Raw genomic sequence first — 17,658 nt, 5'->3', positions numbered from 1 at the left:
AGACAATGGGATAGGACAGTCCAACGGAACCAATGTGTGCAGTGGCTTCTGACAAACAGTGGCAACCATCGGGAAAGGGCTTCCGAACCTTGCACTCGCACCGTACTGCTTTAATCACGTTTAGTCCTCATGTTGCTTAGAGTTCTGTGTTGATTCTGATGACGCAAAATCGTTCAGTACCCCATATAAATATCACGAAGCAAAATGTACTGGACGATAAATAAATAGCCTCTAGACACGGAAGGCTGAGATCCCTACCAGTGCACTTTCCATATTTGGTGCCAGACGTTTTGATACAACAGGCTGGTGGTGGCATGCTAGTAGTGACACGGGACAATCACCGATATATAACAGTATGGGAATTCGGGATACCAGTCCGATTGCCCTTATCAATCCCTGGATGCCAGGATTGTCTAGCGTTCAATGCTAAGAACTCTAGACACCTCGTGGTTAGAATAGATCTATGTGTATGCGCCATGCGCTCTAGTTCCGTACCAAAACTATTTTTAAGACTCCTGGAGGGCTTCTAAAGCATCAAAACGACCCTGGGGCGTCACAAAGGGTCTCCAGCCTAAAAAGGCCCAGTGAACAAAAACGGGGCTCCAGTAGCGACGGCCCACTTTACTGAAAGGGCCCCGTATGACCCGAGTGGATGAAATCCTCGGCAACACCTGGCTATGCCAGTGTTCCATCAATCATCATGACGCAAGCGCCTGCCATATATGTTGAGGCTTGGACTGTCCAAGCTGTATGACTTTATGATACCAAGTTGGACACACATAACATCCGTGCAGCACCCGCAATCAAGTTTACGGAGCACTCGCTCGCCAAGTCCGGTTTCCATTGTCTGAAGGCAACATCTCTGCCCCTGCTACCAGTGTAACATAGAATAGGTCTTTTCTATTCACCATGGGTTTGAAAATCACAAGCAATACCTGCTCGATTCTCTTCACGGAGAAGTGACGTCATTGGTGCCTGTAGCGCTGCCATCACCGACGTAACATCAGCTCGTACGCCAGCGATGCGACGTGAATTTCAGCTAACATGGCCGAGCTGTTTAGCACCTATGGGTCATTTGGACCCAACATCCGAGTAACCACGTTCGCGCATTGTAATTTATTCGCATTAGAAATAGATCTGCTGTAAACAAAATTCGTATTATAAGTAAAAAAGCCCGCTCATATCTGTTGCACCAAGACCATGGTATAACTTTCCAGCTCTTTCACGTACTCTTTCTGGAGCTTCTAGTGAATATTCCTCGTTTCTTCTGTTTTAGAATACCATTGGCCTGATCGGCTTGGTGGTGCCATACGTCATGCTCAGACGTGACGCTGCTCACCGCCACAGGTCTCGCGTGGCGCGTGCCAATGCCATCCATTGGCTTAACACGAGTTACGCGAACTTCGCAGGTCGCCAAAAGTCGCCGAATGGCGTGCGAAAACCGGGCTATTATCTTGGCAACGAGATGTCACAGTGAACCGAAGTCGGCATATTTTGACTCGGCATACAACGGGTAGCAGCACCGACGACAGCGGGTCAGTGCGTGCGCCGGCGCGAGTACGTTCCTGCAGGCCACGGATCGGGCGGTTTGGGAGAGCTTTTCGAAGTTCACGCCAGCTCCCGGCAAACTGGGCAGGTACAATCGACTGCATAATGTAGGGTAGTGTGCTTTCTGCAAACCATCAATACAGCCCAACACTGTCTGACCCATAGTGACGTCAGCAATTGACCGGGAGACCACTATCGCGTTTTTCGAAGCCGATCTCGAATGCGACGCGCTGTCACATGCATCGAATGACTTGAAGACGTAAAAATAACACGGACTTAAGGCGCGATCCGTGGTGACCGATATACACCCAAAATATTCGCGTGTTTTGCAGTCATTTGTTCACAGCGGCCTAAAACGCAACCCGCTGAAAATTTAGGAATTCGCCGGTGCATTAAGCCGCGCCTGCTTGCCGGCCTGCCGTCGACGATGAGGTAGCTGTAGGCACACGCAGTCGCGTGTTTTTGCTGAAGGTCCCCAGCTCGGCGGATATCATTATACGTGCGTGTGACAGGGCACTCGACAGCGTGGGCCGCAGCAACTCATCAAATCGCACAGTCACACATAGCCTCCTGTGTATAGATGGCCAGGTGCTGTCGAGCGCAATGCATGCTTTGGCCAGTTGTCTCGCGTATCGTGTGATGTGGCGGTGACTTGAAGCCAGGACCGCCGAGCCTGGCACGCGGTAGCCTTCGATGCTGATTTAAATGCAGCCCCCGCCACGTAAATGCTAACTGGTAGCTTAGCGTGTCCAGGGTTGTTTAGCGTCCGTAAGACTAGTCGAATGTCCATCACCCATTTTCACGCTTCTGAACATAAATGTTTTTTGGAGGACAACAAAGCCGCAACGAGCATGACGGCGCTCAGAAACAGTGCTGTCGCGTCCCCTGCCCACCTCGTTTCCTCAGTATGGCACATCTGTGCACTTCTTGAGCGCTCGTACAGCCCGTGCTAACTTGCCCATCAGCAACGATTACAAAAGGTCATTTTCAAGAAGTGCTGAGTGTTGAGTAGATTTTGAATAGCCGTCTTTTGATAAACATCGACTGACGTCGTGCAAAAGCTCCCTTGCCCTCTCCCTCTTAGCACTATTTTTGTTTTGCAAAACCACGCTCCCACACAAATGTACACATGATAATATTCAGCATGGACTCTATATAATTGATTGGGAGTATGGACTTATACACGGTCTTTAAGTTTTATTTAGATAATCAAATCAAACATTAGACAAACCTTAAACACCACTGAAATCGGCCATCTCCTGCGAATGAGGAATGAGGATGATCAACTTATGGCTGCTGAGACTTTGGCATGTCCATGATGGCTTGGTTTCTGTGCATCTTTTTTCATCGTGGTTTCAATGTGTATCGGTTTCTCCTGCATGCACGAAAAATGTCTGCCTACCACATCCAGAGTGGTGCCCCATTCTCTCACGCGCTGGCCGACACCGATATCGCATGGGAATTATTCTGTGTCGTGTACCGTCAAAAATGGTGAACCCGTCGCATCTGCTAATTTTGCCTTCACCCATGCAGCCGTCTGTGCTGCGCATCTGGCTAAAGAAGCAAACACAGCCTGATGTGCGCTCGGAGATCAGTGAATTAGACATAAGCCCTTATTTAGACCGTAGTAAGGATAGCATTGCTATGAGATAAAACAAACTCAGCTCGGAAATAGCTCAGATCATACAGCTAAGAAAAAGCTCAGACCCTACAGATCGGGAATAACTTGAATCCTACAGCTCAGAAATAGTTCAAATAATAGAGCCCGAAAATAGCTCGGATCTTACAGCCCGGAAATCACACTGCTCGGAAGTAGCTCGAATCCCACAGCTTGTAAATATCTCTAATCCCACAGCTTGGAAATAGCTCGGATCCTGTGGCCTGCAGATCGCTCGGATCCTACAGCTTGGACATAGCTCTGATCCTACAGCTCGGAAATGGCTCGGATCCTGCAGTACGGAAGTAGCCCGGATCCTGCAGCTCAGAAATATCTCGGATCCTACAGTTCGGAAGTAGCTCGGGTCCCACAGCTCAGAAATAGCTCAGGTCCTGTAGCTGTCGGAACAGTCGGAACCATGCCCTTTCAGACAACGTTTACTTCACTACGTTTGACACGCATGGTATCAGGCTCGTTTCAAACATCACTCCTCAGCTGTGTGTAACCAAATAGCTTAAGATACCCCCGGCTCAGGTGGTTCGGCACCTGGGATGGCAAGGAGTCCAGTTTGTTCCTCTTCCTAATCTTTCAAACTAGGCGCTCCGGTAGGTCAGCCTAATGGGAAGTCAGCCCGGCCATCGGCAGATTTTCCGTGCCGTCGCTGTCACACGATGCTTGTAGTATTTACGTTCGGCTTTTAAAATTAGTTGACCAAAAACTTTCTACTAAAAAGGCAGAAAAAACAGCGAACAAAGGCCTCTTGCTTTGGATACCTGGAAGTCGGGATTCAATTGCAGCATCGCAATCCATTCCAATCCCAGGATCGCACCATTGGCGTCCCTCGTTGGATCCGTCTAGGACTCGTAAGCTGCAGGCTCACATACTGCAAGAACATGAAACCAGCATTGATTAACCGGTGGCGGCGCTGACAATGCGGTGGGATCCCGAGCAGATGGCGATCCGTGGTCATGGCTCAAAGTGCATTGGGATCCGGGCGAATATCATACCACGCATGCTTTATCTCGACGATTTTAAGGCACGCTAGCTTTATCTTACGAACCACTAGCATACGTGCTTTATACGTAATTTTGCCCGCAACCCGGCAGCGCCACCGCCGTTGATCGACTCCAAGCGACTTTCCTCGAACAGCCTTCCCGCTTACTGACCGCCGTACTTCAGGTGTTGATTACATACCGGACGCTTTGCGACAAATGAACCAGATCACTGCGCCACCGTCCATCGACTGCTCTGGTTTGCATGTCTTACACGCTTGCTCTTGAATGCCCATAAACCTAAGATCTCCGTTTCTCTTTTTCCACGACAATGCAAATGCCGATCACTGGACGTGGCAGCCTCAGATCCTATGCTTGTCCCAGGCGGCAAACAACCGCGCAGAGAGCGCACACTCGTCCGCACGCACAGCTCTCGCGCCTAAATCGCTATTTCGCAAATACATCCCATCGCAGTCCCACGTTCGACTTAGGCTGTTTGTGGTTTTGTTTACGGCCGAATTCAAGCGCATTGTTTCCTTTGCATAGTGTGTGTGTGCTGTGACGGCAGCCAGACCTTCTACCCTGCTCCCTTGCTCCTGGACTGACCGCGTTATGTTCAATACATAATTCTAGCCACGAGATACGGGACAGGTTACAGGAGCTTACGGACATCGGTATACCAACTGGTATATCATCTCAGAGGGAGCATGCACCAGCTATATATCAACATGCAAAGGCGTTGAAAATTATTCAGTGCATTTGGTACTGTGGCTGGGGAAAATGGGGCCACGTGGAAGACTTCCAAATTAGGGGAAGATGTCACTCCCGTGGTGTCTCTCTACTTGTCAACGTTTGGATAGCAAAATCTGTCACGCTCTCTCCTCTGACTTTTTTGAATTTACTCGCTCTGATTTGGCAGCACGCGAACGTACCAACACGTACATCAGCTGTGGTGAAGCATGCCGTTATCACCACAGCGCGAGCCTGGTTGCGCACCGCAGCTTCACTTCAGTTCGCTTACGGCCGTTACGAGCGCTGTCCTCAGCTGCTCAGCGGACAAAGCGGCGCCTGCTGACACAATAACCAACGTGGTCTACACCCGTTACCCTGAAAGCGCAGTTTGTTCATCAAGAGGTATCGGAGGAACTGAAGCACTGTCACCGACAACATCAACACATCGGGTGGACGAAGTCGCACTGATCCACTTGGGCTGAGGTTGGGGTCCCAGTGCATGTCATGCCATTATCACCAGCACAGCATACACCGCACGTTCCTCTGATTTACGGACCCTCCGAGCCAAATGTGCGCGAGCGTGGTGAAATTGTCGCATTAACAGCGTGAGCGACAACAGACGACGCCCACGGGCCACCGAGAGCCCTGTACCACATCCCCTGCGGCGTCCGTTGGGCGTGCGTGCAGGGTGGCGAGGGTTCCCCTTCCCCTGCTGATTCGGAACATCCGAGCGGACCGAGTTAATCGCTGTCCCCCCAGGCGCTGAGGCCGGGAGCGTGATAAAAACGCCGAGCCGGACTGCAGCGAGGTCACGCAATGTCACGAATAGGCCGGCCAAAAGCGGACGGGCCGGTGCGGCATTCCGCTTTTTGCCAAATAAATTATCTGCTGCAGACGCGTAAAAACTCCCCCACAGTCGTCGGCAGCGGTGGGGGCAGCACCTGACAAAAACCCGTCTGTCTGGGAGCCGCCGCGCGCTGCCGGCCGCCAGTCGGGGTAAGATCACGGCCATCCGCCGACAATCGCCGGCAGCGGCGGGGCCGGCCGCCGCATCACACACTCATGCACACCGGCACTGGTCAGCCGCAATTGCAGACTCCATTCAGCGTCCAGTGTGACCGCGTTGCCCGTGTGGTAGATCACACGTGCCTGCATGCGTAGTGTACACATCAGCACGGGTCTGTGAAGTCTCAAGGTATCATCCAGTGGTTCTGGCTCGCGACGTTGCAACGGAGAGGACCTGCGTGCGTGTGCACCTGCTTGTGAGCCTTCGGTAACTGGAAGGCAGACTCGTGGGAGTGCATCGCCAGCAGAGCAGAAGGTCGGCGGAGCTCGCCGGCTACGCTGAGGACTGATCAGGGTGGACCGCCAGCGTGCGGCTTAAGATATCGCTGTTGAGTGAGGCAAGCGCATTTGCTACTACAGGCATGTCATGTGTGCTGCCACTAGTTAAGCAGCCGTTGGAAGCACTTTGTTAGCTTAAGCGTGACACATTTTTTCTAGTGTCATTTAACTATACAACCATGTAGCTAGGGATTGCGTGTAATCTAGGAATTGAAAATATTGATTTCTGAGTGATAGCATTTAGCGAGGAGCGTGTATTTTAGAACGACTGACAAGTGCATTCTGTATTTGACATACAGAAATACCTAACTATCGCTATGATGATCGATTTAAATGAAACAACTACCGAGGGAAAAACTTGAACAGTTGACCAGAGGGACAAGGGGAGCTAATTAAACGACGATGTTGACAGGTCATGACGGGTCACATGATATCTCTGTCCGGCAGTGCCCCTGAGGTGCTGCAGCCTCTCGGTGAAGGGGAGCACCAGCTCAGCGGCGTGTCCGTCAGATGCTCGGCAGCGGACAACGCGTCCGTCAGAAGCTCGGCAGCGGACAACGTGTCCGTCAGAAGCTCGGCAGCGGACAACGTGTCCGTCAGAAGCTCGGCAGCGGACAACGTGTCCGTCAGAAGCTCGGCAGCGGACAACGTGTCCGTCAGAAGCTCGGCAGCGAATAACGCGGCCAGAGCTGAGATTGGTGGCAGACATACGGCGGCCGGTGTGAGCGGCCCACGCCGGGACATCTATACTGTAGCCCCCCCCCCCCCCCTCCCGGACACAGACACAGACACACTCACACACGCACACACATATATATATATATATATATATATATATATATATATATATATATAAAGACATAGATGTGTGTCTTCCTCTCTCCCTCCTCCCTTCGCTCTCTCTCTCTCTCTCTCTCTCTCTCTCTCTCTCTCTCTCTCTCTCTCTCTCTCTCTCTCTCTCTCTCTCTCTCTCTCTCTCTCTCTCCCCTAGTCTTCTCTTGCTTGGCTGCTTTGCTAACCTATTCCATGGTCGGGCCTATCGTGCAGACAGTGAGCATCGAAAAAATAGCACGAATTTCTTAATGATGTGTCCCACACGTTTCTAAAGCCTCAGTAATCGTGCCCGAGCAACTATTTGCGATACCGATGATGAAAATACCGAGAGTAATGTCTGTTAGTGCATCAGAGAGCGGGTACGTGATTTAGTTGAAGCCTGTGTCTGAAGCAGGGTTGAGAATTAATCAACACCGACCATCCATTCAATTTTTTCACCACTCGGTTCCATTTGTTGCTGGGCGAACCCCATGCATGATTGCACGATGCCATTACTGTGACGTGGTTTACCAGCTTAATCAATTGCCACGAAGGCATTTTGAAAGCAATATTTTGCTTACTTTCTATGCGGGCCACGCAAGCAGCGCACACAACGCACGAAAACGGCAACCTCCCATAGAAATTACCATCACTACTCCTATCCAGACTTCCATCATAAAGACCCGACTGACGACATATTTGAGCGTGACATCGAAAACGTCCGTACTATTCAGAGCTGCCCCAGATGTATGTGACGACATGCAGCTTTCGAAGGCGTCATCACTGTAAGCCACACAACGTGACAGACTGATGGCCCGTTGGCTTTCTCATAGCAAAGACCAGCGACGTTTCGGCGCGCGTGCCTGGCGCGGAACAACTGCCCCCCACCGGCGCAATGTTACGCAGCTCTGTTGTACATCACATTTTATTGTACAGCATAGTGTAACGGCGTGAGACAAAACCGAATCCTAATAAGTGGATCTCCAGCGAATTGCCGTGAGGTTCAGCGCGTGATGAAAGCGCAGGCTGGGGCTTCACAATCCACTGGGCAAGGGGGAGGGGGAGGGGCATCAGTCAGCGCGTGCGCTCTCACAGGAAGCCATCCTCTTCGTCCTCCTCAGCCATCTCGTTGACCAGCTCGAGATCCTGCTGCTCACGCTCGCGGCGCTCCTGCAGAAACGAGGGACGGACTGTCAGTTCACAGGGCCGGCAGACCGGCGAGAGATGAGTGAACACGCCCGTCAGACCACTACAGACTGGCGGGAGACGAGTAAACAAGCCTGTCAGACCACCACAGACTGGCGAGAGACGAGTGAACACACTCGTCAGACCACCACAGACTGGCGAGAGACGAGTGAACACGCCCGTCAGTCACGTATGTCTCTCCGCTGACGCTTCATGTGGGTGAGCGCCACGAAATACCAGCGTCCTGCGGCGCGCTGCGAGGATGACGTCACACGGAGAGGGGACGAGGGCAGGCCGGGTCTGAACTCGCATCGTAACGACACATCCCCAACGTACAACGACGCTCTCCCGCCTCCGTGCGAGCCATCCAGCCCCAGCCGCCAGCCGCTGGGGCGCTGGCAATTGCAAGCCGCCGCAGGCCGTTTTTGCCCAGCAGCTGAGACCTGGAAGGCCGCGCTGCCCGCGGCGGCACGCGCAGCGAGGTTTTACCTACACTCAGGTGATTACATTCTGGCACCGCAGCGCAAAAAGACAAAAAGCGCGGCCAAATCATCGATGAGACGAGGCCTGGGCCGCGTCTTATAGTTTCAAAAACGCCGATCGATGGGAAACGTCCGACGGACCACCATATTGTAGGATAATATTCAGCCGATTCTCAATATTGCAGAGCCGACCCAATCAATAGCATCACAAAGTAGGCCATCGAATCGGGTATAATGCGGTAAGAACGGGGCCAACACACGCTAACCTGCTTGCGAGACGCGCTCTGCACCCACCGTGACACGCCGACCGCCCACCATCGGGGACCGATGTGGACACCGGGGACCGCCCATTCGACCGGCACGTCCGGGGATGAGGCCTGACGGTGCGGCGTACACCCGGCGGCCTGATCGCAGGTGTCTGCGGATCGGCTGCAGACGGAGCCCAGCGAGCACGCCCCACCCACCCCCTGGCCCGGCCGACACTAGCACTGCTCAGCACAGGATGGCAGCGATATAAGCAGCCCCACGATGAACTCGGGAGGCGCCACCCACAAGCCGAGCTTCACGATAGCAGGCGCCCATCCACAAGCCGAGTTTCAGGATAGCAGGCGCCCACCCACAAGCCGAGCTTCAGGATAGCAGGCGCCCACCCACAAGCCGAGTTTCAGGATAGCAGGCGCCCACCCACAAGCTGAGCTTCAGGATAGCAGACGCCCACCCACAAGCCGAGCTTCATGATAGCAGGCGCCCACCCACAAGCCGAGCTTCAGGATAGCAGGCGCCCACCCACAAGCCGAGCTTCAGGGTAGCAGGCGCCCACCCGCAAGCCGAGCTTCAGGGTAGCAGGCGCCCACCCGCAAACCGAGCTTCAGGATAACAGGCGCCCACCCACAAGCCGAGCTTCGTGATAGCAGGTGTTCAACAATAAGCCGACCTTCAGGATAGCAGACGCCCACCAATAAGCCGAGCTTCAGGACAGCAGGCGCCTACCCACAGGCCGCGCTTCGGGATAGCAGGCACCCACCAATAAGCTGAGCTTCAGGATAGCAGGTGCCCACCCATAACCGAGCTTTAGGGTATTCGCTGGATACCCCAAAAGTTATCGCAGTTTTTTTAGGGAAGGGGCAAGTTCTTGGTGACTTGGATCCATATTTGTTGGGGCCAGGACAAAAATAAGACGGGTAGCACAAGGCTGCTCCAACGATATGCAACACTTAAACCGCATACGAGCCTCCCATCCTATGACCAAAGATCAACGGCGTGCCAGTTCTTTCCAGCAGAAGAAAATAAAGCCAACAAATGCATCTACATTCAAAATGAATCGCACGCATAGCCGCATTCCAAAAGCCATCTTAACAAGCATGTGGTTCATTTTCCACTACAATTTGCTTACTACTGCGCACTCCATAAGCGAGCGACGCCCAGGGCTGTGCAGTTACACCCCACCACCAGCCCAGCCTCCCAGCGGACCCCATCCCTCTCACCTCCGCCGACTCGAGATCCTTGCTGTAGCTCTTGGGCGGGAAGCGCATGTCCTTGACACTCTGGTTGTGCATGTTGAGGCAGAACTTGATGCGCTGGTGGAAGGCCAGCTGCGGCTCGCGCGTGCAGTAGATGTCCACCATCTCCTTGCTGCGTACGAAGCCAGCGTCGTGGTCGATGGTGGCCTCGATGACGCCGTCGCGGATCGACTGCGGCACACGGCGCGTCGCGGCGTCAGCCACGGCTCGCACCGGCCAACGGACCGGATGGTCAGCCGTCGTGGCAGGGACGGCTGGTATGTCGGTCTGTGTGACCGTCTGTACTGTACCTGCGTGTGCCTGGCATGTGTTTCGCAGTCTGTCTCACTACACCTTCGCCCCTACCTTTGTCTCTGCCTCCCTCCTTCCTTCGATCACTCCTTACTACCACTCCCTCTGACACACACACACACACACGACGCCAGTACGCCTGCAAGCCGGCTGCAGTCCCGCCTCCCATATCTCCCAGGGCCCACGCTACACCGCCATCCGGCGGCCCTCACGCCGGATGGACCGGCCCGGCCCGGTCCAGTCACGAGCAGCGCCGCTCGCACCCCACGCACCTTGGCCACGATGAACTCAGCGTCCTCGGCCGAGTCGAGCAGCAGCTTGCTGGCCACGTCCTGCAGGCTGATGCGGGAGTAGCTGACGCTCAGCGAGCGGATGGCCGTCTTGATCACGTTGGTGCGCAGCCGGTAGATCAAGGTCAGCGTGTGGTCCCGCTGAAACTGGGCGCCGTGCTGCTGCAGCGCCGCGTTGAACAGCTGCAGGTTGCCGTTGCGCACCGCTGCAGCACGGGGGGCGCGGGTGTCAGGGGGGCGGGAGGGGCACAGACTGCACAGTACCGCTGCGAGAAACGGGACACGGACGGAGGCGTATCGCACAGACGCGTCGAAACTGACAGGCGGGGCACTGACAGGGGTCCACTGTACCGTACCACAGCTGTACGCGGCACTCCGTCGCCAAACGGACAGGGCGCACTGTACACTCAGTACCGAGCCGATCTATTCAGTGCCACTGCAGACGCTTTCACCCCGGACGATGACGACAGCCCTGGCAATCCTACCATCCCAACACTAACACCTCGTCTCGGTCATCCTGTCCAACAATTCAAGTGAAACACGCAGCGCGACACGCCCACTCGCCGGCCGTCCTGCCCTCCGTCGTTGCGCCGCGGGGGTCTGAGCGGGCACCACGTGACCGGCAGCCGCTGACTACCTACTCTGCGTCAGCTGGAAGTAGGGCGCCAGCGGACGGCGCAGCTCGGGCTTGCGGAACGTCTGCCGCAGCGGGATGTCGCCCATCAGCAGCTCCACGGTCACCGCCAGCTTCTGCACCTGCGGGGAGGCGGAGGCGCGCCGGTCAGCCGTCCGCCGGCGTCGGCGCACCCGTGGCGAGCCACACCGCCCCGGCTCCCGCCACCGCGCCGCGCCGCGGCAGCTGGTCACCGACAGCGCAGGTGGCCTACGGGAGCGGGTGTGCACGCCAGAACGCACCACATCGCCGCTATAGAAGCATGACGGTGATGTTGGTGGTTTAGGTCATGCGCAGAATATGGAGCATCGAGGCTACCATCAGAGCTTGACACACAAACTACAAACACAGTGAGACGGATCAGTCCTCACACGGACGTGCAGCAACTCTGCAAGCGTCACGCACATGTCCAGTACACTAGTCGAAGGCTGAGCTCCAACACTACGCTCTCAATGCGCTGTTTGCATGTGTCGGTGGTAAGGGCGTCAGTTTAATGATTCGGGGACTTGATGCGCGAATAACCCTTCACTGTTTCCGTGCGAAGTGCTGCGAGAATGCTGCTGGTTAGCAGTCGCCCTGACCACTCTGAAGATGAACTCACTCAGCGAATCTCACACACGGCGCACGCGGTGAGGATAGCACGCACTGGTATAATTATCACGGTGAAGCCCACAGCGCCTCCCCCAGACAGCCGTGACCGGTGTTCCGTCAAGTCCGCTCCTTCCCGGACAGACGTGGCCGGTATTCCGACAATTCTCCTCTCCCCCCACACAGACGCCCAGACAGACGCGGCCGATGTTCCGCCAGGTCTCCTCCCCAAGACAGACCAGGCCGGTGTTCAGTCAGGTCTTCCCTCCCCCCCCCCCCAGACAGATGCGGCCAGTGTTTCGTCAGGTCTCCCCCCCCCCCCCAGACAGACGCGGCGGTGTTTCGTCAGGTCTCCTCCCCAGACAGACGCGGCCGGTGTTTCGTCAGGTCCCCTCCCCCAGACAGATGCGGCCGGTGTTCCGCCAGGTCTCCCCTCCCCCAGACAGCCGTGGCCGGTGTTCCGTCAGGTCCGCTCCTTCCCGGACAGATGTGGCCGGTATTCCGACAAGTCTCCCCTCCCCCCTCCCCCCCCCCCCCCAGACAGACGCGGCCGGTGTTTCGTCAGGTCTCCTCCCCCAGACAGACGAAGCCGGTGTTCCGTCAGGTCTCCTCCCCCAGACAGACACGGCCGATGTTCCGCCAGGTCTCCTCCCCCAGACAGCCGTGGCAGGCGGGCCGTCCCAGTCCGCCCCCCCCCCCCCCCCTCAGGCACCCCTCTCGCCATACCGTCTGCTTGAAGCCGACGGCGGCCGTCTGAGGCGCCTTGCGCAGCGCCTGCAAGCAGGTGTTTGTGCGCCTCCGAGTAGTCCAGCTGCGCCGCCTGGATGCGGCCCAGGTAGTACAGGTAGCGCGCCCACTCATTGTTGCTGGCCGACTCGGGGAACACCGACTTGGAGACGAGCTTGTCCGCCTGTTCGTATAGGTTGTACTGCAGGTAGGCGCGCAGCAGGCAGTTGATGAGCACCGCCTGGCCCTCGTAGTCGTTGCGCAGCGTCGCCGTGCGCAGGCGCGCGTGCAGCACCCTGGTGGCAGCAGGGAGAGCAGCGCCGTCAGCACAGCCCCTCTGTGGGACAGTGTCGCACGCGCGCGTGCAGCCTTTTGGGGTGGGGGAGTGGTGGCGGCGGCTCCGCCCCGCTCCGTGTGGCAATATTACGGGCGCGCGTGCCGACAGATGGCGACGGCACAAGCCTCGGCACCGCGCTCTGCGTGTCTGTGCTAACACCACTCTGCTTACACGGAACGGAACTAGCTTTCATTACTCTGGTCACCATGATCTATAGGTGACTCACAAAAACACCGGCCAGTCCAAGAGGTATCTCGCTCATACACATGCGCGAATCGCCACACCAGATGTCGACACAAAATGACGCCACGCTGACGATGCGGCCGCGCGGCAGACTAACCCCTTGATTTTGTCCATCTGCCCGGTGGCCTCGTAGCTGCGCATGTAGTAGAAGTAGCAGCGGGCGGCGATGAGGTCCAGCGTGCGCCGGTTCAGCCCGCTCAGCTTCACCATCAGCTGCTCTGTGCCGGCGGAGGACGGACCCCGGTCACGCCGCGGCCGTCGGACTCCCGTTAACGGCACCAGCGCCCCCCGCCTCGGCAGTCGGCCTCGCGACGCCGGGTCGGACAGGTCACATCACACGCAGACGGATGGAGGCTCAGTCACGTCGGCCGACCGCTCGGTGCCGGCGGAGCAGCCACTGCCACCGGCAGCGCCGACCGGGCCATAAGCCTGGGCAGGCGACAACGCCCCGCGCACGGGCAAGTACCTGAGCACGTGACGGCCTCCTGGTTGCGGTTGGAGTCCAGCAGCCGCAGCAGCACCAGCAGGTGGAAGTAGGCGTCCTGCTCCGGCAGCAGCGGACTCTGCGACGCCTTGTTGCTGCGCATCCGGAAAGCGGCCGTCGGCTGCTCCGGGTCCGATGGCTGAGGGCGGATAGAGCCTGAGACGGAGACCTCCACCGCCGGCTCACCCCAACCGAGCGTATGTGTCAACACGTCCGCCACACACCAAGCCTACCCATACACTCGGTCACGTGACAACAGCGGCTCAAGAAACGTGAGCTATCGATCACCGCATGCAATGCTGGAATCGAAGCCTGCGGACAGAACTCTTACGTCCGACAGGAATGTCCTGGCCCTGCACACCCCGAACCAAATCCCTCAATCCCCGCCTCCTACCCGCCCGCGCCACACATCCCACTCCCTTCCGGCCGCCTCCGCGCACGTGAGGGCGAGCGTGGCCGCCAACAGACCTCCTCGACGAAGGCCAGCAGGGTGTCGCGCTCCTGCGCCGAGTGCGTGTACGAGGTGTGCAGCAGCCGCTTCAGCACGAGCGGGTTCAGTCGGCGCCGCGTGGCTGGCAGGGAGCGCAGCACGCGCAGCACAAAGCGCGGCTCCTTGCTGCTGACCGACTTCTCGATCTGCTTGGCCTGCTCGCGAATGTCTGGACACGGAGGGGGCACGGTCAGCGGCGCGAGAGGCAGTGCACAGCGCTATGCGGCCGAAAGGCACTGGATAACCGATGCCAGTGGTAAGTAAGATGGGATGAAAGAGTTCCGCGAAAATGACGTTTCAAAGACGAAATGAACTTTTAGGCAACAAGATGAGAAGACAGGAGATACATGCATGCACAGCTAACTACAACGCAAAGGCTTTAACTTCACTTAAGCATCGACCATGGGCCACAGTGTAGACTGCGGAAGTGCGTCTTAGAGTGCGACAATGCAGTAGCACCCCTACAAGATAAGTGCCATCAGTTGTTACAATGTGTCGCCCTCGACTACCATTTCTGAAACATATAATCATACAGGGTGCCTCCAAAACCCTTGAAAGTGCGCCAAACAGCCTATCGAGCTGTCCCAACCACTTAGTTAACGCGTTAGGCGAGGGTGGCTTTTAATGATCTTTCCCCGAACAGCAAATGGATCCCGGAACACCCAGGCGACTATAAAATAACTCTGATGTGAACCCGATATTTAAGCATTCAATATGTCACATACCTTCTAAGGTCAAAATATTGACATCTTTCTTTTCCACTTCTGTTCCTGTTGTCTCTTCTGGTGACTTAGCATCTTTCATTTCCACGTCTTCGACCGCCATTTTGATATCCTGCGGACAAAGTCACCTAGTTCACTGATCTGTAGTACAGGAGGATTGGCCAAACTCCGACGCTAAAATGGTTTCAAGACCAACGCAAGCATAAAGCACAGACACACAGAAACACACAACGTCGGCGTCACTGGACGGAGACCTCGGCGGGCACGCCCCCAGGCCGCCGAATCGGCGGCCTTGACACCAGCTAGGGACCTGTCAACCAGCAGCCTCCACACCAGCTGGAGACCTGTCAACTGGCAGCCTGGACACCAGCTGGAGGTCTGTCAACTGGTGGACAAGGCACCAGCTGGAGATCAATCAGCTGGCAGCCTCAACACCAGCTGGAGGTCTGTCAGACCAGTGGCCTCAACACCAGCTCAAGGTCTGTCAATCAGCAGCCTTGACACCAGCTGGAGTTTTATCAACCGGCAACCTTGACACCAGCTGGAGGTCTGTCAACCAGTGGCCATGACACCAGCTGGAGGTCTGTCAATTGGAAGCCTCATCTCCTGTTAGGGGCTGGTCAACCAGCAGCCTCAACACTAGCTGGAGGTCTGCCAACCAGAGGCCTCAACACCAGCTGGGGACCTGTCAACAGGCAGCCCCAACACCAGATGGAGGTCTGTCAACCAGCAGCCTCAACACAAGCTGGAGATCTGTCAACTAGTGGCTTCAACACCAGCTGGAGGTTTGTCAACCAGCAGCCTTGACACCAGCTGGAGACCTGTCAACCAGTGGAGATGACACCAGCTGGAGGTCTGTCAACAAGTGGCCTCAACATCAGTGGAGGTCTATCATTGTCTGTGACCAAGGTGAGCAGCAAACCTGCCGTCAGCTGCAACAGTGGCAGCCCTTTTTCAGCTGCCACCCTGGTAGACACCCCATTGGCCACAATACAAGTGGCCCATTGACTGACTGTGATCCATATTGCACTGCAATGGCTGCTACTCTATAGCGCAAGTCATCAGTTGCTACCCACAAGCACTTCAGCAGAATGTTGACTGCTTCTCCACACCGCAAGCCATCAGTCCTCATTGTAATGAACACCTCCACCACTGTTGCCATAAGATGCCACACTGGTCTAGCAGACAAGTCATTGGCTGACAAACTATGTTCCCCTCATTAACTGCTGTGACCAATCAAACTGTGATATGATGGCTGTGTCATTACATAACTCAATGTTTTTTTCAAATGGAAGCCAAATGCTTAGGACTCCAACCTATTTTGAGACATGGCCCTTGCCCTAGAGTTTCCCTGTAAAACACATGGAAAATATGCTTCTGCCAGATTCCCTGCAGTGTCATCTTGCAAAAAAATCCATCCACAGAGCTTAATGTATGTGTGAAACAGGCACACTGAACCTTACTTCACACTTAATTTACCAGTTGGGTTTGCCTGACAAATGCATTGGGGCTCTGATTGCTCTTGATATAGTATTCAGCACATCATAACACCTTGAAACATTGATTACTACAGCTTTCCAATGGTGGCTACCATTTACTTACCAAGGATCTAAGATTTATAACGTGCATGTACTGAAATCGTGTCCAGCAACGTACTGCTAAGCCAAACATGTTCAGCATAGCACGTATGTTAACCAGTCTGGATACAATAGATCAAAGACTGCATGTTAGGAATAAATGCAACCAAAAGCCTAGCTGGATTACCAACCCAGTGGTTAATGAGACTGCTATACCAAAACTTCTTCAAATGAAAATGCATAACCGCAAACGACCACTAAGGCAATAATCAAACTAACCACCCAACCGCACATCCATACTAAGACACACACCGCGGTCACAGATTATCACATTAAATGATAAAAATAAAGGACAAGAGGCAACATCCCATTCCATTCCAGAAGCAGCGGTTGTAAATTACCTATTCGACGTCTCCGCGCCCGGCACCTCCCAATTCCGGCCGGCCGCAGCGATGATAATGCAGAATCTCGCAGAATGACGCGGGCAAGGCTGTCTCTTTGGTGACGAGGTTAATCTGTGCGTAAATAAATTCAGCTATGAAAATTTGGCATACATGACATCACGAAAAATGTTGCTCAATAGAAAGACATAGAAAGGAAAACACCAATTAAAACAAAACACAGGGAAGCATCTTAACATGTTGAAAAATAACAGTGTAATAACAGCCTTTCAATTTCAGTGAAATCAGGTGTACAAGGGTAACACGGAACCGAATGAAAAGCACACACGGAAACGAAGTATTTTAAGCTGAATGCTCGTCTTCGAAATCAGAAAAAGATGCATCAATGTGATATACATTCGAAATCGCACGCAACAACAAAAATATATATGTTAGTAAGCAGCATGATCAGCACAAAAATATCATATTGTGGAAGCCCACCAGGTACCCCATCTACATACAGCATTATTTACATTATGGAGGATTTTGTTTTACATTCCATCGAAAATTATTGAAATTATACG

At 54.8% G+C, this 17,658-nt stretch overlaps 1 protein-coding gene across 1 annotated transcript; it reads right to left on the bottom strand.

Annotated features, from left to right (window-relative positions):
• Window positions 1–7,995: 7,995 nt before the first annotated feature.
• Window positions 7,996–17,195, bottom strand: Rpn3 (regulatory particle non-ATPase 3). Its single transcript, XM_037221772.1, is given in 11 exon segments — window positions 7,996–8,256; window positions 10,238–10,444; window positions 10,837–11,060; window positions 11,496–11,610; window positions 12,842–12,895; window positions 12,897–13,137; window positions 13,519–13,639; window positions 13,888–14,044; window positions 14,374–14,564; window positions 15,121–15,229; window positions 17,096–17,195. Coding segments are annotated over 10 exon segments (1,491 nt in total). The 5' UTR covers window positions 15,221–15,229; window positions 17,096–17,195; the 3' UTR covers window positions 7,996–8,175.
• Between the last annotated feature and the right edge of the window lie 463 nt (window positions 17,196–17,658).

Source organism: Pollicipes pollicipes, unplaced genomic scaffold (assembly GCF_011947565.3).
Source record: "Pollicipes pollicipes isolate AB1234 unplaced genomic scaffold, Ppol_2.1 Scaffold_4740;HRSCAF=5597_pilon_pilon_pilon, whole genome shotgun sequence".
Taxonomy (NCBI): Eukaryota; Metazoa; Arthropoda; class Thecostraca; order Pollicipedomorpha; family Pollicipedidae; genus Pollicipes; species Pollicipes pollicipes.
This window is presented reverse-complemented; position numbering and strand designations above follow the sequence as displayed.